The 23,359-nt window shown below is 43.4% G+C and overlaps 1 protein-coding gene across 4 annotated transcripts in view; it reads left to right on the top strand.

Annotated features, from left to right (window-relative positions):
• Positions 1–23,359, top strand: part of DSCAM (DS cell adhesion molecule) — a 730,792-nt gene that overhangs the window by 413,906 nt on the left and 293,527 nt on the right. For all 4 annotated transcript variants that reach the window (XM_077479889.1, XM_077479887.1, XM_077479888.1 and 1 more), the window contains exons 15-18: positions 7,828–7,995; positions 12,598–12,668; positions 16,307–16,547; positions 20,440–20,586. In XM_077479889.1, coding sequence (XP_077336015.1) covers positions 7,828–7,995; positions 12,598–12,668; positions 16,307–16,547; positions 20,440–20,586 — 627 coding nt within the window. The remainder of the gene's footprint in view (positions 1–7,827; positions 7,996–12,597; positions 12,669–16,306; positions 16,548–20,439; positions 20,587–23,359) is intronic.

Below are 23,359 nucleotides of genomic sequence, written 5' to 3'. Positions count from 1 at the left end.
CGAAAGGAGCCAACAAGACAAAATCAACCAGTCAAACCAGAGAAGTCGTACAAATGGTAAGGATAAATATGCTTACCGTACTGTTAGGGCTGCGCGCTTAACCCCCTTCTCTGATCTGGCCAGCCGTTCAGTCCTGGAATGCGGTCTCCCTTCGATTGTGGCCTGAAAGCCCCCACACACGGGCGCCAGTTGTGATGGATTAGAACTATAAATTAGTTCTTGGTTATCTGCTGCTATTTCTAATTAAAAAAGTATAAATGTGCATGCACATTAGAAGTAAACACTCTCTGAGATATGTTCAGCTCAGGCTACTTCTAAATACTGATTTATTCGTGGGCGGTGTTAATATTTTATACAGAAAGATACGTCATTACTATGTCAGTCTAATTGGTACATCTTATTGGTTACAATACAAGAGAAATGAAGAAACTTGATGCTTGAAGTTTGGTTGAAGCTGGTTTTCTTATCTCGAATGCATTCTTCTGCACGCGTGGGATGTAGGGTGTAGACGCCATCTTCCCGCAGAACAGGGTCAATCTGTATGCTACATAATAAGTAAGGAGCATGGGAACATGTATACACATAAGCAAATAGACATTTTCTGATTATCATTATGTACGTTGGATTCCTCAACAATACCACAGCATCTCAATCGGATTTGTCCAGACTTTGACTAGGCCACTCCAAAACCTTCATTTTGTTTTTGAGCCATTCAGAGGTGGACTTGCTGATGTGTTTCGGATCATTGTCCTGCTGCATAAACCAAGTGCGCTTGAGGTCACAAACTGATGGCTGGAAATTGTCCTTCAGGATTTTCTGGTAGAGCGCAGAATTCATGGTTCCATCAATTATGGGAAGTCGTCCAGGTCCTGAAACTGCAAAGCAGCCCCAGACCATCACGTTACCACCACCATGTTTAATTGTTGGTATGATGTTCTTTTTATGAAATGCTGTGTAAGGCCGCGTACACACGGGCGGACTGTCCGCCCAACCTTGTCCGCTGAACAGTGTTTGGGCGGACAGTCCGCTCGTGTGTGGGCTTTCAGCGGACAGTTTCAGCGGACAGTTGGACGGACAAAGTCTTTCGGAAATTCCGAAAAACTGTCCGCTGAAACTGTGTTTGAGCGAACAGTCCGCCCGTGTGTGGGCCTGTCCGCTGTACTTTCGAAATGAGCGGACTGTTCCCGCTCGGAAAGTCCGCCCATTTCGAGCGCGTGTACAGGTAGGCGGGGCCCGCGAAGGAGACGTCGCGGGCTCCGCCGCCTGGAATGGGCTTAAAGGGGAACCCCAACGCCGAAAAAAATCGGCGTGGGGGTTCCCCCAAAGTCCACACCAGACCCTTGTCCGAGCACGCTACCCGGCCGGCCAGGAAAGGGGGGGGGGAGCGAGCGCGCCCCCCCTCCTGAGCCGTACCAGGCCGCGTGCCCTCAACATGGGGGGGTGCCTTGGGGAAGGGGGGGCCGCGCGGCCCCCCCACCCCAAAGCACCTTTTCCCCATGTTGATGAGGACAAGGGCCTCTTCCCGACAACCCTGGCCGTTGGTTGTCGGGGTCTGCGGGCGGGGGGCTTATCGGAATCCGGGAGCCCCCTTTAAGAAGGGGGCCCCCGGATACCGGCCCCCCACCCTATGTGAATGAGTATGGGGTACAATGTACCCCTACCCATTCACCTGTGAAATAAAGTACAAAAAAAAACACAACACAGGGGAAAAAATATTTTATTGCACAGCTCCGGGGGTCTTCTCGCCGGACTCCTCCGCTATGTGTGTGTAGCTCTTTTACTAGCGGAGGAGTCCGGCTTTCTTCCTCCCCGCCGCCGGCCTCTTCTCCTGACTTCGGGGGTCTTGTCCCCCTCTTCGGTTCTTCTGCCGGGCCACCGCGCCTTCTTGTAGCTCTTTTACAGGCGGTGGCCCGGTCTTCTGTCGCCGCTGCCTTCCGTTCTTCTGTCGCCGCCTTCGGTTCTTCTGCCGGGCCACCGCGCCTTCTTGTAGCTCTTTTACAGGCGGTGGCCCGGTCTTCTGTCGCCGCTGTCGTTGCCGCCGCCGCCGCCGCCTTCCGTTCTTCTTCTTCTTCTTTTTCTTCTTCTTCTTCTCCTGGAGATGTTGACTCGACGAGCTCTCCGGCCGGAATGCCAGGGCCGCGCTGTGCGGTCACTTATATAGTGACAATGGGGCGGTGTCACATGGTATATGTCACATGGGTTGGTCACATGGTGACCCCGCCCCCTTACGATGTCATAGTCCCCATGTGACATCAACCCATGTGACCAACCCATGTGACATATACCATGTGACACCGCCCCATTGTCACTATATAAGTGACCGCACAGCGCGGCTCTGGCATTCCGGCCGGAGAGCTCGTCGAGTCAATATCTCCAGGAGAAGAAGAAGAAGAACAAGAAGAAGAACAAGAACGGAAGGCGGCGGCGGCGACGACAGCGGCGACAGAAGACCGGGCCACCGCCTGTAAAAGAGCTACAAGAAGGCGCGGTGGCCCGGCAGAAGAACCGAAGAGGGGGACAAGACCCCCGAAGTCGGGAGAAGAGGCCGGCGGCGGGGAGGAAGAAAGCCGGACTCCTCCGCTAGTAAAAGAGCTACACACACATAGCGGAGGAGTCCGGCGAGAAGACCCCCGAAGACGGAAGACCCCCGGAGCTGTGCAATAAAATATTTTTTCCCTGTGTTGTGTTTTTTTTTGTACTTTATTTTACAGGTGAATGGGTAGGGGTACATTGTACCCCATACTCATTCACATAGGGTGGGGGGCCGGTATCCGGGGGCCCCCTTCTTAAAAGGGGCTCCCGGATTCCGATAAGCCCCCCGCCCGCAGACCCCGACAACCAACGGCCAGGGTTGTCGGGAAGAGGCCCTTGTCCTCATCAACATGGGGACAAGGTGCTTTGGGGTGGGGGGGCCGCGCGGCCCCCCCTTCCCCAAGGCACCCCCCCATGTTGAGGGCACGCGGCCTGGTACGGCTCAGGAGGGGGGGCACGCTCGCTCGCCCCCCTTTCCTGGCTGGCCGGGTAGCGTGCTCGGACAAGGGTCTGGTGTGGACTTTGGGGGAACCCCCACGCCGATTTTTTTCGGCGTTGGGGTTCCCCTTTAAGCCCATTCCAGGCGGCGGAGCCCGCAACGTCTCCTTCGCGGGCCCCGCCTACCTGTACACGCGCTCGAAATGGGCGGATTTGCCTCCTCCTTACGTGGGCGAGTCCGTTCATTTCAAAAGTTGAGCGAACTGTTTGGCAAACAGTTTGCTGAAACAGTCCGCTCGTGTGTGGGCAAGTCCGCTCATGCAAATTTTGAGCGGACTGTTTGCCGAAACTGTTTGACGAACAAGGTTGGGCAAACAGTCCGCGCGTGTGTACGCGGCCTTAGTTTTACGCCACATGTAACGGGACGCTCACCTTCCAAAAAGTTGAACTTTTATCTTATCAGTCCACAGAATATTTGCCCAAAAGTCTTGGAGATAATTAAGATGTTTTTTGGCAAATGTCAGACGAGCCTTTGTGTTCTTCTTGGTCAGCAGTGACTTTCACCTTTGAATTCTCCCATGGATGCCAATTTTGCCCTGTCTCTTTCTTATTATTGAATCATGAACACTCGCCTCCCCTGAGGCAAGTGAGGCCTGCAGTTCTTTAGATGATGTTCTGGGTTCTATTATGACCTCCTGGATGAGTCGTCATCCTCATGCTCTTGGAGTGATTTTGATAGACCTTCCACTCCTGGGAAGGTTCACCAGTGTTCCAAGTTTTCTCCATTTGTGGATAAAGGATCTCACTGTGGTTGGCTTGTTTCCCAAAGCCTTAAAGTGGTTGTAAACCCTTACAACCAACTTTGACCAACAGGTAAGCCTAGATTAAGGCTTACCTGTAGGTCCAAGAAATATCTCCTAAACCTACACGGTTTAGGAGATATTTACCCGAAGACAGCCACCGCTGTCTACGGCGCATGCGCCGTAGACAGCGGCGCGCAGGCGCACTGGGCAGGCCGCAGATCGCGGCGATATGCCGCTCGTGTCGGCTACCGTGCGCATGCGCGGGAGTGACGTCATCGCGGCTCCGGCGAATCACAGCGCCGGAGCAGTGAGATCCGGAAGTCGCTCCGGGATACATGGCAGCGGCGAAGAGGAAGACGGACGACTGCTTTGGGGGCTTCGTTCTCAAGTAAGTTATTCATAATGAGCTAGTATGCTATGCATACTAGCTCATTATGCCTTTGCCTTACAGGGTGTGTTGTTTTTTTTTTTTCGCCTTTACTTCCTCTTTAAAAATGGTTTTGTAACCCATTCCAGACTAATACTTGCCAGTTACTTTGTTACTTATCTGTTCTTGAATTTCTTTAGATCGCCTCATGATGTGTTGCTTTTTGAGATTTTTTAGCATCATTCACTTTGTCAGACAGCTTCTATTTCTTGATTTCTTAATTCAACAGGTCTGGCAGTAATCAAACCTGGGTGGGTCAAGTGAAATTTAGCTACACTTTCTAAAAAATGTGGTTAATCAAAGTTCATTCATGATTTAGTTTTTAACATAGGGCCAGACAGGTTTGGACAGCTTTTTTTCCCTTAATAAATGATTCTTCGTTATAAAAACTGCATTTTGTATTTACACGGGTTACCTTTGTGTAATAATACAATTTGTTTCATCATATGAATCCTTTAAGTGTGACAAATATGAACAAAAATTTAAATAGATCAGGAAGGGGGCAAATTCTTTTTCACAGTACTAATGAGGAAGGGTCAAATCCCCTATGTCCCTCTGGGGAAATGTCCCCTTTCTTCTGTCCTGACACCCTCACCTAGACATGAAGTGATGTGTAAATCTGCAAAATGGTGAAAGAGGCAGCAATAAAAACTCTTACTGTTCTGGACACGATAATTAAATGGAGATAATAGATGGAAATAAAAGCTCAATGGAGGACACAATTCTTCCCTACTCTATCCAAAACTGAAAAATATATATAATATTATCCATGTTTCCATAATCCAAATAAATGATCCCATATCTGACTGATGAGAAGAATCCACCATCCATAGAAGACCATATATATGTTGTCAAAATCACAAATGTTATAGAAAGAACAAGAAAGTACCCCATATGTAAGTGGGACTTTAAAGGCAACTTTGACACCAATTGACATTTATATAAAAACATATATTTATTTGTATACATTAATATTCCATCTACCTTGATGGTCTATACAATTGTTACAAAAAAACAGAACGTCTGAGGTTACCTTGATATATATGAAATGACAGTAGCTACACTCTTATCCGACGCGTTTCAAGAAGAGGTCAATCCTTTCTTCAGGGGTATACCGGGGAAGAGTCATATATTCTACATTTCTATTAATGAAGTATGACATGCACCATTAATGAATACACAGCAGTGAATAGACATAACATTTCCTCTGTGTCGTTACACAGGGATCACCTACTATGTAAAGTGATCACATTCTCATACAGCTGTGTAATAAAAGAACCAAGTTCACTTTTGCCAGATGGAGAAACCAATGGTATGTTCCCACATTCAGGGCCCCAGATGACTCCCACGGAGGCTCCCCAAGAGACATTCCAAGCCGTGGAGCAAAGTACTAATGGGATAGAGAAGCAGAACTAATAATAGATAGGAGTGGAGCCTTAAATTACATGCGTTGGCACACCATCTATCACTATTCATGTACCCTGTGTGTCACTCCACTTTTTGGTATGCTGACATAGCTAGGGCAGAGCTCCTGGGATGGCACATGTCTTTAATATATATCTGGATGTTAAACAGTAACTAAGTAATTTCCATGAGTGACTATATTCCTCCACCACTTATAAAGAGGGTGAGGAAAAAGAAAAACCACCACAGGAACACCACACATGCAAGAAAAAGAGTGAAAGGAAAAAAATGTTACTCCATATTTCCAGCCACCCCCTGCATCTAACCCGTATGTGTCCCCACAAGGGGAACAAGTAATGGTATGCCCGTGGGTGTAATAACCCATAACTCCCAACTGTCTTTGATTTTGAGGGACTGTCCCTGATTTGGAACAAAGTCCCTCTGTCCCTCTTTCCTCCTCATTTGTCCCTCATTTTGGTCTGATCTATCTATATAGTTGCCTATATACTTTTGCCTATATACTATGCCTATATACTTTTGCTAATAGGTGTCCCTCGTTTTCCTTCTCAAAAAGTTGGGAGGTATGATAACCCACCTGGGATCCGGTTGACAGGACCTGCCTTGAGGAACATCAAGGAGAGAGTTACATGGAAGCGGCATTCTGGGGGTCCTAAATATGGCGACGAATGCCAGCGTGTGCGCACTGCCAGAGAGGGCTTCTGCGCATGCACAAAGAACAACTCGGGCCAACTGGGCCCAAGATGCCCGGATAGATGGAATAGATAGACTTAAGCTTGGGTTCCTGAGTTGTATGGAGCCACCGAAGCGAATTCTTCTTCTTTCCCTCTTCATTCTAAGTTTTCCTTTATATATATATATATATATATATATATATATATATATATATATATATATATATATATATATATATATATATATATATATATATAATGTAATGTGTGTGTGTTTTTATATGTATATACACACACATATACATACATATCTCCTCTGTGCAATTTTAATAATAAGAATAACGCATTCATTGTAATATGTATTTAATACATTGGGCATGAAACTTTTGTATAGTTATGAACAAAATCGTAGTTTTTTTTTTTGGTTTCCTATGGTACAGCCGGTGCATTTTTAGAAAAGGCCAGGGCCTTTTTTTCCCCACAGCAGATTGCGTTTTGCGGTGTGTAATAGACTTCAATGGACCCGCACCAAAAAAGCAAGGGTTGCGTTTTTGATGCATTTTTCATGCAATTTGCATTTTGCGTTTTTTTGCTCTATAACACAGTGTATAGCTGGTTGTTAAGGAGCGGGCTGGGAAGCCAGTCGCTGTGTCCTTAGCAACCGATTAATCATTAGCTGTCAGCAGGCTTCTCTGCTGACAGCTGAATGTAAAAACAAGAATTGGCGTCAATAAAAAAAATTGTCAAAAAAAAGGAGAGGGGGCCTCCCCTCCCCCCCCCCCCATACTAGACCCAAAGGGCCTGGTATGAATAAGGGAGGGGGGGCACACCATTTTAATTTTTTATTTATTTAAAGATTTCAGTGTTTTCCTGCAGCCTCCCCTTTCTTTCCAAGGATTGTGTTACAGGTTATCATTGCTATCAGCTATACTTGTGGGATGGGAGTCCAGTGGCTGACAGATGTAAAGAATGAGCTGCTAGTTGTTCCTTCCTCTAGATTTAATCCTATGGTCTTCTCATTCATTCTTTGCTATTATAACATACATTTAAAGTGGTTCTAAAGTCTGTTTTTTTTTTTCATTAATGTATTCCCTGCATTAAGGTTAAAAAAGAAAATCTGACTACTTATTCTAACCCCCCATCTTTAACCCCTTACCATATCCTTCCTATCCCCACTTCAGTGCTGTCCCGAAGACACTGAGGGCAGTGAGAGCCATTGGCTCCTGCTGCTGTCAGTCAAACTCCTATGAGGAGGGAATGAGGGCATGGCTTACCAGCTCTGTGTGTGTCTATAGACACACACAGCCTGGTTTGGCATGGGTGCCCCGTTAACACCTGGCTTGATGAAAAGCACCAGAAGGAAGGAGGAGCTGACAGTGCCAGCAGGGTACCTCCAAAGAGGAGGTAAGGAAACGCTCTGTGCAATATCGATGCACAGAGCAGGTATGTATAACTTTATTCTATTGTTAGAACAAAAAAAACTCTTTAATATCACTTCAATTCATTATATTTGTTTGTTCTCTCTAACCAGACTCATGGGATTCAGTTCAGAGAACCAAAGATGTCTCTCCTCAGCTAAACCAAGCCACCATCATTGACCTGCATCCCTCTTCCACCTACAACATCCGCATGTATGCAAAAAACCACATTGGCAAGAGCGAAGCCAGCAACGAGCTCACCATCACCACCGAGGAAGCAGGTAGAGTCTGTTTAACTCTGTCTATTGCGACAAGTTTGTTTTTTGATAGGATTGGAGCAGTGGTAAAGGGGATAATTAAGAAGATTGAAACCATATAATCTAGTGTATTTAAACACATCAGAACTAATGATTGCATTTGAGCAATAATTAAAACCATAATTTGCAGGGCTGCTCTCTGTTCTCCTTGCGGGACTTACAACTGAAGCCAGGCTGAAGCGGCCGCCTGCACAGGAGGCGGACATGCAATCAAATCCACCAACCACATCCAGCTGCCAGGGAAAAGCTGATAAGGGCTTGGCTTGGCTTCTGGGGCATGGAGCACCTCCTGAGCAGGTTGGCACAGCCTGTGCTGGAGGCGGCCACTCAATCAACTATGCCAACAACCTCCAGCTGCAGGGGTAAAACTTATGAGTGGTGCTTGGCTTTCCGGGACATGGGGCACATCTCATCCATAACGTTAAGACCACCAACCTAATATTGAGTGAGTCACCTTTTGCTGCCAAAACAGCCCTGACCTGTTGAGGTATGGACTCCACTACAGTGGCATAGCGTGGGGTGTGCAGGGGGTGCCGTGGCCCCCGGGCGCGACATTTAGGGGGGCACCAGTATGAGTCACTGCTGTCTCCCCCTATTTTTAAGTTCATATGTCCCCTGCAAGCTCCGGCCGAATTTGGAGACCAAGTCAGCCATCAGGGAATGCTATTTCCATGAAGGGGTGCACTTGGTCGGCAGCAATGTTTAGGTAGGTGGTACATATTAAATATCATCCACATGAATGGCAGGACCCAAGGTTTCCTAGTAGAATTATGCTCAAAGTATCACACTGCCTCCAGTGGCATGCCATCTTCCCATATTGCATCCTGATGCCATCTCTTCCCCGGGTAAGTGACGCACATGCACTCGGCCATCCATGTGATTGAAGAGAAATCATAATTGATCAGACCAGGCCACCTTCTTCAATTGCTCCACGGTCCAGTTCTAATGTTCGCTCAATGTCCATTGTAGGCACTTTTGGCATGGACACCTGACCAGTCTGCGGCTACCCAGACCCTTAAGCAACAAACGGCAATGCACTGTGTGTTCTGACACCTTTGTATTGGAGCCAGCAACTTTTTCAGCAATTTGAGCTACAGCAGCTCTTCTGTTGGATCAGACTACACGGGCCAACTTTTTCTTCCCTTGTGCATCAGTGAGCCTTGGCTGCCCATGACCCTGTCGCAGATTTTCCCTTCTCTGGACCATTCAAATCCTTACCCTTGCCAGTTTTTTTTCTACTTTCAACACACCCACTTCAGGGAAAACATGTTCACCTGCTGCCTATTATATCCTATCCATTTTGAGGCACCATTGTCATGAGATAATCAATGTTCTTCAACTTACCTGATGGCTGATTGGTGTCTGTCTCAATATACGACTTTTTGGGGTTTATTTACTAAAACTGGAGAGTGCAAAATCTGTTAAGGTGTACATGGTAGCCAATTGGCTTCTAACCTCATTTTGTTCAATTAATTTGACAATAAACCCTGGAAGCTGATTGGTTTCTGTGCAGAGCTGTACCAGATTTTACACTCTCTCCAGTTTTAGTAAATCAACCCCATTGTGTCAAAATGCTTACATTAGGAGGTAAAAATACATGAATAACTATTTTATAATAAAGGAGTTGTACATTTAGGTTAAAATCAGCATAAAATATGCAGAATTTCGTCTCTATAATAAATGTAATAACTAATATCTATCTCAACTGAGAACAAAGCAAAAAAAAAAGTCTTAATATTTGATATCAGTGATATGAAAGAAGTAATGCCTGGAAGAAAGGACAATTTCCTTTCCATCAAACTTGATGGTCTGTGTTATCAAGCTACTGGGTGTTTACCAGTGCTTTGTACAACACTGCCACCTTCTGTACGCAACTGGTATTACGGGATGCTTTTAGCCAAATAACATTTCGATGACAAATGAGGCATAATGGATCAGTGATAGTGTCAGTCTGAACAAGGCTTCATGCTCACGGATTATGTAAAGTGGGAAGAAACAGAAGAGGGATTTCCCATGGTGCATTTTAAACACACAAGATGCATGTAAAACACACAAAACTACTTAACACGTGTTTTACTACCATTTATTTTAATAGTCCTACTTAACATGCATAAATGCCCAAAGTTGCAGCAGGTCCTATTTTTTAAAGATGTACTAGACTGCCGTGCATGTATTGGAGCTAGTCACATAGAAATAAATGGGATGTATTTTCATGCAGTATAATCTGCGTCATTTACTGCAGGAAACACGCAAGTGTGGAGAGACCCACACAGTGTATTCTCTAGTGGTTAGAGCATGTGATTTCATCAGAGAGTACTAGTCTCCTTCCTACTTCATGGAAATTCCTGTGCCTTTCATAGTCTCTAACACTGGCCTCCAAACCGCAGCTTGCTGACACTATTCCTTCTACTAACACCAACAATGAAGCACCATTCCTTCTACTGACACCAACAATGAGGCACCATTCCTTTTACTGACACCAACAATGAGGCACCATTCCTTCTACTGACACCAACAATGAGGCACCATTCCTTCTACTGAAACCAACAATGAGGCACCATTCCTTCTACTGACACCAACAATGAAGCACCATTCCTTCTACTGACACCAACAATGAGGCACCATTCCTTTTACTGACACCAACAATGAGGCACCATTCCTTCTACTGACACCAACAATGAGGCACCATTCCTTCTACTGAAACCAACAATGAGGCACCATTCCTTCTACTGACACCAACAATGAGGCACCATTCCTTCTACTGACACCAACAATGAGGCACCATTCCCTTTACTGACACCAACAATGCGGCACCATTCCTTCTACTGACACCAACAATGAGGCACCATTCCTTCTACTGACACCAACAATGAGGCACTATTCCTTCTACTGACACCAACAATGAGGCACCATTCCTTCTACTGACACCAACAATGAGGCACCATTCCTTCTACTGACACCAACAATGAGGCACCATTCCTTCTACTGACACCAACAATGGGGCACCATTCCTTCTACTGACACCAACAATGAGGCACCATTCCTTCTACTCACACCATCAATGAGGCACTATTCATTCTACTGTCATATCCTCTGAACAACTGCAACATACAGGGATATACAATGTAATACTGACATATAATCACACACATAGGTTGGACTTGATGGACTTGTGTCTTTTTTCAACCTCACCTACTATGTAAATATAGGCATATTTGTTATTTTTTTTAAAACAAATGTTTACAATCACTTTCAGCTAATTGCAGTAGAAGTACTACCCTGTTTCCCCTAAAATAAGACCTAGCGTGATTGTCGACGATGGCTGCAATATAAGCCCTACCCCCCCAAATAAGCCCTAGTTAAAGTCCTTCTATGTCTTATTCTCAGGGTAGGACTTATTTTTGGGGAAAGAGGATGGAGTTTATTTGGGGGGTAGGGCTTATATTGCAGCCATCACCGACACTCATGCTAGGTCTTATTTTAGGGGAAACAGGGTAACACTGACTGAAGGAAGATAGAAGAAACAGGGAGGGTGTAGCTATGACTGAACTAACTAGAACTAAACAGGAGAGGAGGACAGGGGGAAATACCAAATCACACAAATAAACAAGTTTGTCATGGTTATGCAATAGAGTTTGTCTGTCAGCTTACCTGTCTCCATGTGTTCATCTCTAGAGACCAGCCGACTCTCACCTGACTGCTTTTATAATCCCTCCTCTAGCATGGCTCCACCCTAGCTCCTATCAGAGAACTCTGTATTAACCTGTGCGCTGCAGGCCAACCCTGCTGATCAACCTTTGTGTGTTTGGCTCCCTGTTTCCTGCCTGCCGTGTGCGCTACATTTGTTTCTGTTACCGACCTTGGCGTGTTCTCTACTATTCTTGTCTACTCGTGACCCTGACCTGTTGGCGTGTCCCCGACTATCCCTGTTTGCCTATGACCCTGAAACTTTGGTGTGAATTCTGTTGTCCTTGTCTGCTTGTGGCCCCGACCTTGGCTTATTCCCTTACTATCCCTATCCTCCTGTTGCCTACTGTGGGTGTGACCATGGGGGTCGCGACCTGGAGCCAGTTGCAGCCCAGTCCATCCTCACCACTAGAGGCTCTGGTGAACACCTTCTGGCTCTTGGACTCCGCGCCCCAGGGAATCTTGCGCTCTAACCCCGGTGGGATCTGTCTTGGTGTTCCAGCGGCCCTGCCTTCCTTACCACCTTGACTCCCATTCGCAGCAGTCAGCCGTAGGGTCCACTACCTTGCGGTGCACTCTTGATCCCAACGGTGTCCATCTGTCACCTCGCCTCAAGGTGACCTGACAAAGTTGTAATGGCCCTAAACTGCCACTAGATGTTGGCATACTTCAGAAGCATAATAATCTGATGCAATTCAATACAACAACAACAAAAAAAATACAACGTGAAGTCTACAGTCTCAAATGGTCACAATGATGAGATTTGGTGTTACTTCCTCGAACTTGGCTGCCCAATTATGTAATTATGATGAATCCAGCCCTGGGGGTGACAGGGGTTTGGGTTATTATCTGTAACGTTTTTTCCTTTCCTGTCTTCAGCTCCTGATGGTCCACCTCAGGAAGTCCAACTTGATCCCGTCTCCTCACAGAGTATCAGGGTTACATGGAAGGTATGTGAAGACACAATCATTATTTCATCTGAAATATTTTGGTATTATTTAAAAGGATTACAAAAGGACATATATAGAAACAAATTCTTTGTATAAATGTACGGTTTTTGGGTAAACATACTTACAATAACGTATATCCCGAAGTCTGACAATTTCTTCTGAATGGCTATGTGATCGGACTCCTTGAAAAGAACAACCCTAAACCATAACCCAGGGCTGGGACAAGGGGCGGGCAGGAGGGGCGGCTGTCCTGGGCACTGTGGTATCATGTGAGGTGGGGGGGGGGGCACCAGAAGGAAATTGGGGGAGTGGATTTGTGTTGGAAAGGGGGATTTGGGGGCAGCAGGGAGTAAGTATTGTTCTAGGAGGGGAAATTGGGGGGGGGGGGGGTTATGCTAAAAATTTAGGGGGAGAATGAATGGGGAAGAAGATTTGTGCTAGGAGGGATGATTGGGGCACTTTGTGCTGGAAAGGGGGATTTGCAGTGAGGTTATTAGGAGTGGCAATTTTAGGGGTAGATAATTTGTGCTAGGAGGAGTGATTCTTTTTGGGGGGGGCACTTGAATTGGGGTATTTTGGGAATGGGGGGTAAGATTTGTGCTAGGAGGGGGGATTTCTGCAGTGGAACAGATTTGCACTGGGAGTAGGGGAATTTATGCTTAGGGGGTGAAAAAGATTAGTTCTCAGTTTTTTTTTGGGGGGGGGGATTTTTGATGACACATAATGCTCATACACCTTGGGGCGGGGGGCACAGTTTGGCATGTTTGCCCTGGGCTCAGGATGACCTTGTCCCGCCACTGCCATAATCTACTGATAATCACTTGGGTGCACTCCCTCCTGCTGCTCTGTTGGAGCTTTTGGTTAATACTCAGTCTTTCTGGCTATAGGGGAACATTTTCCCTCCTTCCAAGATGCAGAGTTCAGACCTGAGCGGTCAATGGTTGGGCCTGAACCATGTCAGATGAGGGAGAAAAGGAAGTCATTGACCCCGTCTGCTCTCCAACGTTGTCCAGCACTAGATATGTGCCATTCGCTCAGTTACGAATCGAAATTCAGACAAAATTATCATTATTCGAAGAATCAGATGTATCCAAATTTCCCAATCACAACAGTAAGGAATTTCAACAAATCCAAATTAAATTATAATGAAATACATTATCCAAATGTAACAATGAATTCAAATTTGAAAATGAATTCAAATTTGAAAATGAATTCAAATTTGAAAATGAATTCAAATTCGAAATGGAAATATATTGCAATAAATACGGCAAGGAATAAAAGTGATATAAGATCATTCCTACTTAGGCTGCTGGGTAGAAATGAAAAGTATACAAAAAATAGAATAGAGTAAAAAATACTTTAGAACAGAATGTAATAATAAAAAAAAAAAAAAAGAATAAAACAGAAAATAAAGGAATAGAATAGAATATAAAATAATATAAAAGTCTCACCATTTTATTATTATTATTATTATTATTATTACTTGTGTTTCCATATAATGTTATATGAAAAACTTTCAATAAATATCATTGAAAAAAAAATTATAATATAAAAGAATAAAATAAAACCGAATAGAATGGAAAAAAGTAATAGACTAGAAAATAATAGAATTGAATATAAAATATATAATAGAATAAAAAATAGAATAGAAAAAAACAAATTATAATGAAATACATTATCCAAATGCAAAAATGAATTCAAATTTGAAATGGAAATATTTGCAATAAATACGGTAAGGTATAAAAGTGATATAAGATCATTCTTACTTAGGCTGCTGGGTAGAAATGAAAAGCATAGAAAAAACTGAATAGAGTAGAAAATACTGTAGAACAGAATGGAATAAAAAAAAAAAAAAAAGAATAGAACAGAAAATAAAGGAATAGAATGGAGCAGGAAAGAATATAATAAAATAGAAAATAAGAATAAAATATAAAAGAATAGAATAAAACAGAATAGAATGGAAAAAAAGTAATATACTAGAAAATAATAGAATAGAATATAAAAAATATAATAGAGTAAAAAAAAAAATAGAATAGAATAAAACAAATATAACCATCTTCCAAAAATTCAATACATTTGCACTTAATTTGAATTTTCAATTTGAAAATAATGAATATACAAAATTCATTTGAATATATCAAATTAATTCCAAAAACAAATCTTTCTAACATAACGAATCCAAAACAAAATGCATCATGCACATCTCTATAACAAAACACTTTATTCAAATTCAAAAATAGATTCAAATTTAAAATTAATTCAAATTTGAAATGTTAATATATTGCAATAAATACAGTAAGGTATAAAAGTGAAATATGATAATTCCTACTTAGGCTGCTGGGTAGAAACTAAAAGAATAGAATAAAATAGGATAGAATAAATAAGAACTGTAGAACAGAATGGAATAAAAAAATAGAACAGAAAAGAATAGAGTAGGAAAGAATAAAATAAAACAGAATAAATAAAAAATAATAGAATAGAATAGAAGAAAACAAATATAGCCGTCTTCTGAAATTCAAATTTCAAATAAATTTGAACTTAATTCAAATTTCAATTTGAAAATAACAAATATACAAAATTAATTTGAATATACAAAATTAACCTCCCTGGCGGTATGATTCTGTCTGGAATTAGGTGCTGAAAGCGGTACAATTATTTTGCACGGAAATCTGGCTTTTATTTTGTAGTCCTGTAATTCTTAGTAATAATGCTCTTAAATCTGTTCAAACCAGGGTCTAGCAGACATCCCGGGTATGATAAAGTTTATAATATAATAAAGAATAATAAAAAATATTCAATAATGTAATAAAATCCTAAAACACTGAAAAATTGACACTTTTTGGTTGCTATGGACAATCTCCAAATTCCAGGCAGTAAAAAACAATATTTATAATATAAAAGTGCATGCAGGGCATTGCACAGACCACTAGGGACAAAGGGGGTGTGTATTTTTTAATACAGCACTGTAATCTGTAAGATTACAGTGCTGTGTGTGTTTTGTGTGTTTTAACTTTTTTTAATTTGCCGCCGTTCTCCGCTCCCGTGCGCCGTAACGCCGCAGGGAGCGGAGCTCGGCGGCATTCGGCACTGTGAATCGAGCGGAGGACAGCTCAATAGCACAGCGCGGCGGACATCGCTGGATCCAGGGGACAAGGTAAGTAACTCTCCCTGTGTCCCCCCCTGCATCGAGCGAAGCCATCCCGAGTCTGGCTCGGGGTTACCGCTCCTGTCAGTATATTCCTACCCCGAGCCAGACTCGGGATTACCGCTAGGGGGGTTAATACCTAAAACAAATCTTTCTAACATAACGAATATGGTGAAGCAAAAATATAAATTTAATGAACAAATCCAAAACAAAACAAAATTTTATGCTGTGCACGTCTCTATCCCGCACAGAGCTGGGTTGAATTTGATTGCCGTTGCCAACTCCAATGAAGAACCAATGTTGTTGGGGAAGGTTAAGGGTTGGTGAGTCTAAATGAATGGGCTGTTCTTTCAAGAGGACTTGTCACTTTGCCTTTAATGAAAAATGTGTGTGACTTGAAAATGATGACACCTAAACAATCCCAACTTGACTTCCACTTTAGGAGACCCATTTTATCCATTAACAATTTTATCCATTTTTGTTTCCTGCACAGGCCCCCAAAAAGCACCTTCAGAATGGCATTATCCGTGGCTATCAGATTGGCTTTCGGGAGTACAGTACGGGGGGAAATTATCAGTTTAATATCATCACAGTGGACACTACCGGGGACAGTGAGGTGTACACTCTGGACAACCTAAAGAAGTTCACTCAGTATGGCGTGGTAGTACAGGCTTGTAACCGGGCCGGGACAGGGCCATCGTCTCAGGAAATCATCACCACCACACTGGAGGATGGTACGTTTTTGTACTGTAGTCCGTCCCCATAGCAAAACCATTAAGGCCCTTCACCTGTCTACTTTCCATCCCTGAAGCAATCCCTCCAATGATAGAGAATACTGTTGGTCTTCATAGTAATCCTATAGTAATTCCCAAAGTTATTGGTGCTTGTATAAACCAGTTATTAGGCAATTGCATAGTTTCATATGGTTATAGATAGTTAGATCTTTAAGTAGTCCACCTACAGAAGTAATTTTGTAAAAATTCAATAACAATGTTATATAAAGGGATAGTTCACCTTTTACCCCAAAGGGGCGTCTGTATATAAAAACAAAGTGGCTTTGACTAAAGTTTAATAATGTCCTTGCTATAGGTGTAGGCCATTTACGTACCTCATGAAGCCTTACCTGAACACTCCCAGGACGTTGCTAAGGGAAGCCCAGATATTTTTGTTCAGCTTCACCATCACATTAATGAGCTCTCACACTCTGATCCCATCGGGGAGAGAAAGTGCATGTCCGGGGGTTTAAATCAGAGATGGAGCTCACTCCTCTCATAGTGAACAGTAACAGATGGACCTCACGCAGCATCCTGAGAGTTTTCCGGACAGGCTTCATGAAGTACGTAAATGTCCTTTACCTATAGCAGAGGCCATTGTTCAATTTTGGTCACAGTTGCACAGCTTGTTTCCATCTACAGATGTCCCTTATCTGCATGGGTAGATTTTTAAGTAAAGGTGAACTTTACCTTTAATGTTACTTATGTGATCTAGGAATCAGAAATGTCCTTGCAGAAGGAGAATTTCATCTATAGATTAGGAAAAGACCACACAGGTAACCAGTAGCTGTTATCCTCAGCAATGTGAAAAGAGGCTGGGCTTCTCCTGTGGATCTCAGGAGTGCAGTTCGTTCTCCACTCCTGTGACCCATTTTCAGCAGACAGCGGGCTGAGCACCACTGTGCTGACCTCTTATGCCGCGTACACACAATCGGAATTCCGGCCAGAAAAAGACCGATGAGAGCTTTTCATCGGAAAATGCAACCATGTGTACGCTCCATCAGAATTTAGCTGTCCTAATTTTCATCAGCCAAAAATTGATAGCATGTTCTCAATTTTCCCGACGGAAAAACTTTCTATCGGAAATTCCGATTGTGTGTATGCAATTCCGACATGCCAAAAATCACGCATGCTCAGATTCAACTACGAGGCAGAAGCTATTGGCTACTGGCTATTGAACTTACTTTTTCTAGTCCCATTGTACGTGTTGTACGTCACCGAGTTATAAACGATCGGAATTTTGGTGTGAGCGTGTGTAGGCAAGACGGCTTGAGCCGAATTCCGTCGGAATTCCATCAGAGCTTTTTCCAACGAGAATTCCGATCATGTGTGCATTAGAGCCAGTCCATGGCTGGTGAAAGATTATATCTTTTGGATCCTCCCAGACGCCTGGACGGCCACCGGCTCAGCCTCTCAGCGAGCCACTGAGAGCCTGAGCCTGCCTCCTTCCACAGCTCAGTGCTTCAATAAGCGCAGGGGGTAGAGCAGAAAGCCGGTGACTTTCAGTCACCGGCTCTCTGCTTAGGGAGCTGTTAGAACCGAGCGATTTGCAGTGTTTCTCATGCAGAGGACAGATGCAGCATCGGTCTGATGTTGCATCCACCTAGGAATGTATTGATTAAAAAAAAGAAAAACTTCTCTTTTAAAATCCTAGAGTGTATGGGTTAATTTATCATGAAAAAACCTTGTTTTTTTGTTTTTGTTTTCTTTCTTTTAATGCAAAATCTTGCAAATTGTTCTCTGTGGCATAAAGCATGGCAATGGCAAGTGGATATGATGCCATTTGATTTTGGCCTGTTTAGAAGAACTTAAGGAAAAAGGGTTCTCCACAATGTTCTTGTCCTTACTGACCAATCGCATATCATTCTTTATTCAAAAGGAAAACTAAACAAGTAATCCATTTGGTCAGTAGGCCTTTGTATTGTGAATATACAGTGGTGTGAAAAAGTGTTTGCCCCCTTCCTCATTTCCTGTTCCTTTGCATGTTTGTCACACTTAAGTGTTTCGGAACATCAAACCAATGTAAACAATAGTCAAGGACAACACAAGTAAACACAAAATGCAATTTGTAAATTAAGGTGTTTATTATTAAAGGTGAAAAAAAATCCAAACCATCATGGCCCTGTGTGAAAAAGTGATTGCCCCCCTTGTTAAAACATACTATAACTGTGGTTGTCCACACCTGAGTTCAATTTCTCTAGCCACACCCAGGCCTGATTATTGCCACACCTGTTCACAATCAAGGCATCACTTAAATAGGAGCTGCTTGACACAGTAAGGTCCACCAGAAGATCCTTAAAAGCTACACATCATGCCGAGACCCAAAGAAATTCAGGAACAATTGAGAAAGAAAGTAATTGAGATCTATCAGTCTGGAAAGGGTTATAAAGCCATTTCCAAAGCTTTGGGAATCCAGCGAACCACAGTGAGAGCCATTATCCACAAATGGCGAAGACATGGAACAGTGGTGAACCTTCCCAGGAGTGGCCGGCCGCCCAAAATTACCCCAAGAGCGCAGCGACGACTCATCCAAGAGGTCACAAAAGACCCCACAACAACGTCCAAGGAACTGCAGGCCTCACTTGCCTCAGTTAAGGTCAGCGTTCATGCCTCCACCATCAGGAAAAGACTGGGCAAAAATGGCCTGCATGGCAGAGTTCCAAGGAGAAAACCACTGCTGAGCAAAAAGAACATCAAAGCTCGTCTCAATTTCTCCACAACACATCTTGATGATCCCCAAGACTTTTGGGACAACATTCTGTGGACCGATGAGACAAAAGTGGAACTCTTTGGAAGGTGTGTGTCCAAGTATATCTGGCGTAGAAGGAACACTGCATTTCATAAAAAGAACATTATACCAACAGTAAAATATGGTGGTGGTAGTGTGATGGTCTGGGGCTGTTTTGCTGCTTCAGGACCTGGAAGACTTGCCGTGATAAAAGGAACTATGAATTCTGCTGTCTACCAAGAGATCCTAAAGGAGAATGTCCGACCATCTGTTCGTGTACTCAAGCTGAAACGAACTTGGGTTCTGCAGCAGGACAATGATCCTAAACACACCAGCAAGTCCACCACCGAATGGCTGAAGAAAAACAAAATGAAGACTTTGGAGTGGCCTAGCCAAAGTCCTGACCTGAATCCTATTGAGATGTTGTGGTATGACCTTAAAAAGGCCGTTCATGCTCGAAAAACCCTCTAATGTAACTGAATTAGGACAATTCTGCAAAGATGAGTGGGCCAAAATTCCTCCAGGGCGCTGTAAAAGCCTCATTATCGCACGTTATCGCAAACGCTTGGTTGCAGTTGTTGCTGCTAAGGGTGGCCCAACCAGTTATTAGGTTTAGGGGGCAATCACTTTTTCACACAGGGCCATGACGGTTTGGATTTTTTTTCACCTTTAATAATAAACACCTTCATTTACAAATTGCATTTTGTGTTTACTTGTGTTGTCCTTGACTATTGTTTAAATTGGTTTGATGTTCCGAAACACTTAAGTGTGACAAACATGCAAAGGAACAGGAAATGAGGAAGGGGGCAAACACTTTTTCACACCACTGTATTTATTTTCTCCATTTTTTTTTATTGGCGAAAAAAATGCAAAAAAAAAATCAGCAAAGGGAAATTTAAAAGAAAACAAAAGAAAACTCTGCTCTCATTTTATCACAATCTTCAGCAAATTTTAAAGGATGGATTATGCTAAGATTTGGATTGTGAAAGGCTTTTTCTTCAAAGGGGATAAGTCACTTTTTTTTTGTTTACTAGACCATCAATGTTAGTAACATGTTCTCCCTCTAAGATCTCCTGTGATGTGAATCATCTAACAATGATTATTATGCATGTTCTCCTCTTCCAGTACCCAGCCGCCCTCCAGAGAATGTCCAGGCTGTTGCAACCACACCAGAGACAATAACCATCTCTTGGTCTACTCCTCCCAAAGACGCCCTCAATGGCATCCTCCAGGGGTTCAGGGTTATCTTCTGGGCAAATCTTCTAGATGGAGGTAAGGAAATTCTAAATTTGTGTTGTGTTCCGTCTTCCTCCTCCTCTGCTCTCTCCTTCCCTCTTTCCCTTTGTTCCTATTCCTTGTCCATTTTATATATTTGGCTTTTACCAAGCTATCTTAGAAAAAACATCTTTCATAAACCGTATATGATCCTCTCATCGAGCCCCACATATACTTCTCCAAATGTGTACATCACTTAAAGGTGACTAACCACTGCCTATTTTATCGCAGTCAAGTAGGGAAAAAGTTTTGAACCTCCCAAGCTGCTTAACCCGAATATTACCCTCTAGTTCAGGTCCATCTAACCTGCTACAGCAATTAAGACCAGATTCACTTCTTTTCTTTAAGGTGTATGCATTGTCAATTGACTCTCTTTTATATTTTTGTTTTGTTTTGCCTAATGTCATTGTAAAATCACTGTTCAAACTACTTGTATACTACTTGACCAGTGTAGTCTCTATGTCCCCAACCTTCTTATGCTGCGTACACACGGTCGGAGAATCCATCGGAATGCATCTTATCGGACCGTGTTGTCAGATAATCTGTGTGTGGTATGCATCGGATTGATTCCGTCCGAATCTCCGTCGGACCCAATTTTCCAACATGTTGGAAATATTTCCCGACCAACTGGGCTGGTCGGACATACTCCGATCATGTGTAGAGAATTTAGATCGGACAAAGTGCCACAAATGCTCAGATCAAATTCCTACATCAAAGCTATTGGCTACTAGCCTGAACGTAGTCCCATCGTAACTAAATTACGTCATCACGTTCTGAAAGATCGGATTTTTCGCCAACTTGGCCCGACCGTGTGTATGCAACAGTTTCGGACAAGATCTGACGGACAAAATCCGATGGGCAAAATCCGACGGGCAAAATCCGACGGATTTGGTTGTGGAAATCTCCGACCGTGTGTACAGGGGCATAGACTGCCCAACCACTCATACTCCACTAACCCCCCTTACCATTCTAAATTAACGAGACCACACCTGAATTTGGAGTATAACTGGCCATAGTAGCCTTTTATTAACAAAATATCAATCACTCAAAACTTTTAAACATAACATCTGTAAAGACAACTTTTCACCCTCAGTCTGTTGGTCTTTGACGGCACCCCGAACTTCACACTTCTTCCACCACTGCACTGCAGGACCTTTGTCCATGATAGGCCTCCAGCCGTACCACCAGCTCGGAGACGTATTCCAGCTAACCATTCTACTGGAATACACCAGGGGGGCACATACTACAGATGGGCACCCCAACACTTCCACTCATATTGTTTTCTGACACCATCAAAGACCAAAAACACCGCTGGTTCTCCACTGCTATGACAAGCTGATTTTCTGCTGAATCTGAAATGAAATAAAAACAGACAAACAAAATGAACAAGGCAACAACACAGGGAGGGAGGAAGGGTGGTAAACTGCTTCCTCCTCTCTATCCCTTCCTCTGCTGCCCAGAAGTCCCCGCCTCCTCCTTAAATAATGCTCCACCCCCTCAGTATTTCTCAAACCCTTCCAACCCCTTCCTGGTACACTTTCTAGTTTCATATTTGTTAACCCTTTGTTGTCTCCCTTTGCACACTGTCATGCCGGTCCTGCACTGCTTTCTTCTTTTCTTTCCATTACGGGCCTCACTTTACTTCATAAATAAAAACATTTGTGTAAAAAAAAAAAAAAACTCACCCTGTCACCAGGCCTTCCATTTCTTCCCATAGGACTGAATATGCAATTAGTGCATTCTAGACATGTTATTTAGCTCCCTTGTGTAGACATACAAATCCTCTGAGACTGCTGCTGGGTTTTTCCATCTTGGATGTGATGTCAGAAGCCCCAGCAGACTCGGAGCTCCCACTCAAGTGACACTCTATAGAATTCACCTTCACTTCTTCCCCAACAACTACATAAAAGTGATGTAGGAATGGGAAGGCAGAGGAGGGGAGGGGACTGTGCTAGGGAATTTACTCTACTGAGGCACATTGCAAGTCAGTAAAATGTATAAAAAATATTGCAGAGAAGCATATAAAATACTTGACTTTACCTGCAATATTTATAAGCTAGTGAAAGGGTCTCCAGTTCAGATCTTGCGTATCGTAAACCAGCATCCCGCTTACAATTTTTCCCATGTTGCACATAGGGCAGATCATTCTAGTCATGTGCAATTCGTTTTGGTCCAAATGTAAATTCTGGCAAATTTTTGGTTATTTGGAGATTCTGATGTATCCAAATTTCCGCATTAGATGAGAACGAATTTTGTTGAAATTTGTTTAATTTTGTTTATCCGTTTTCTAGCGAATTCCAAATTTTCAGAACGATTCGAATTCAGATTGGTCGAAAAATGATCAACCGATTTGAATTCTGTGTGAAGAATAAGCTGGTTGTTAAGGAGCGGGCTGGGAAGCCGGCTGCCACATCCAAAACAACCGATGAGTCATCAGCTGTCAATAGGTGTCCCCACTGAGAGCTGAAATGTAAACAAAACAATGATGACAATAGAAAATTCAAAAAAAAAAACGGAGTGGGCCCCTCCCAAATCCATACCAGGCCTTTTGGGTCTGTTATAGATTTTAATGGGAACCCTATACCAAAATGAAAAAAAAAAAAAAAAAATGCAGGGGTCCCCCCCCCCCCAACATCCATACCAGACCTTTATCCGAGCATGCAGCCTGGGAGGCCAGGAAAAGGGGAAGGGACACGCAAGTGCTCCCCCCCAAACCATAAAAGGCCATATGTCCTCAACAAGGTGGGGGGGTTCTTTGGGATGGGGGGGC

The sequence above is a fragment of the Lithobates pipiens genome, unplaced genomic scaffold (genome assembly GCF_037356315.1).
Source record: "Lithobates pipiens isolate NorthernLeopardFrog02 unplaced genomic scaffold, aLitPip1_a1.2 Scaffold_16, whole genome shotgun sequence".
NCBI classification, from domain to species: Eukaryota; Metazoa; Chordata; class Amphibia; order Anura; family Ranidae; genus Lithobates; species Lithobates pipiens.
The sequence above is the reverse complement of the archived record's forward strand: the minus strand, read 5'-3'. Positions and strand labels throughout refer to the sequence as shown.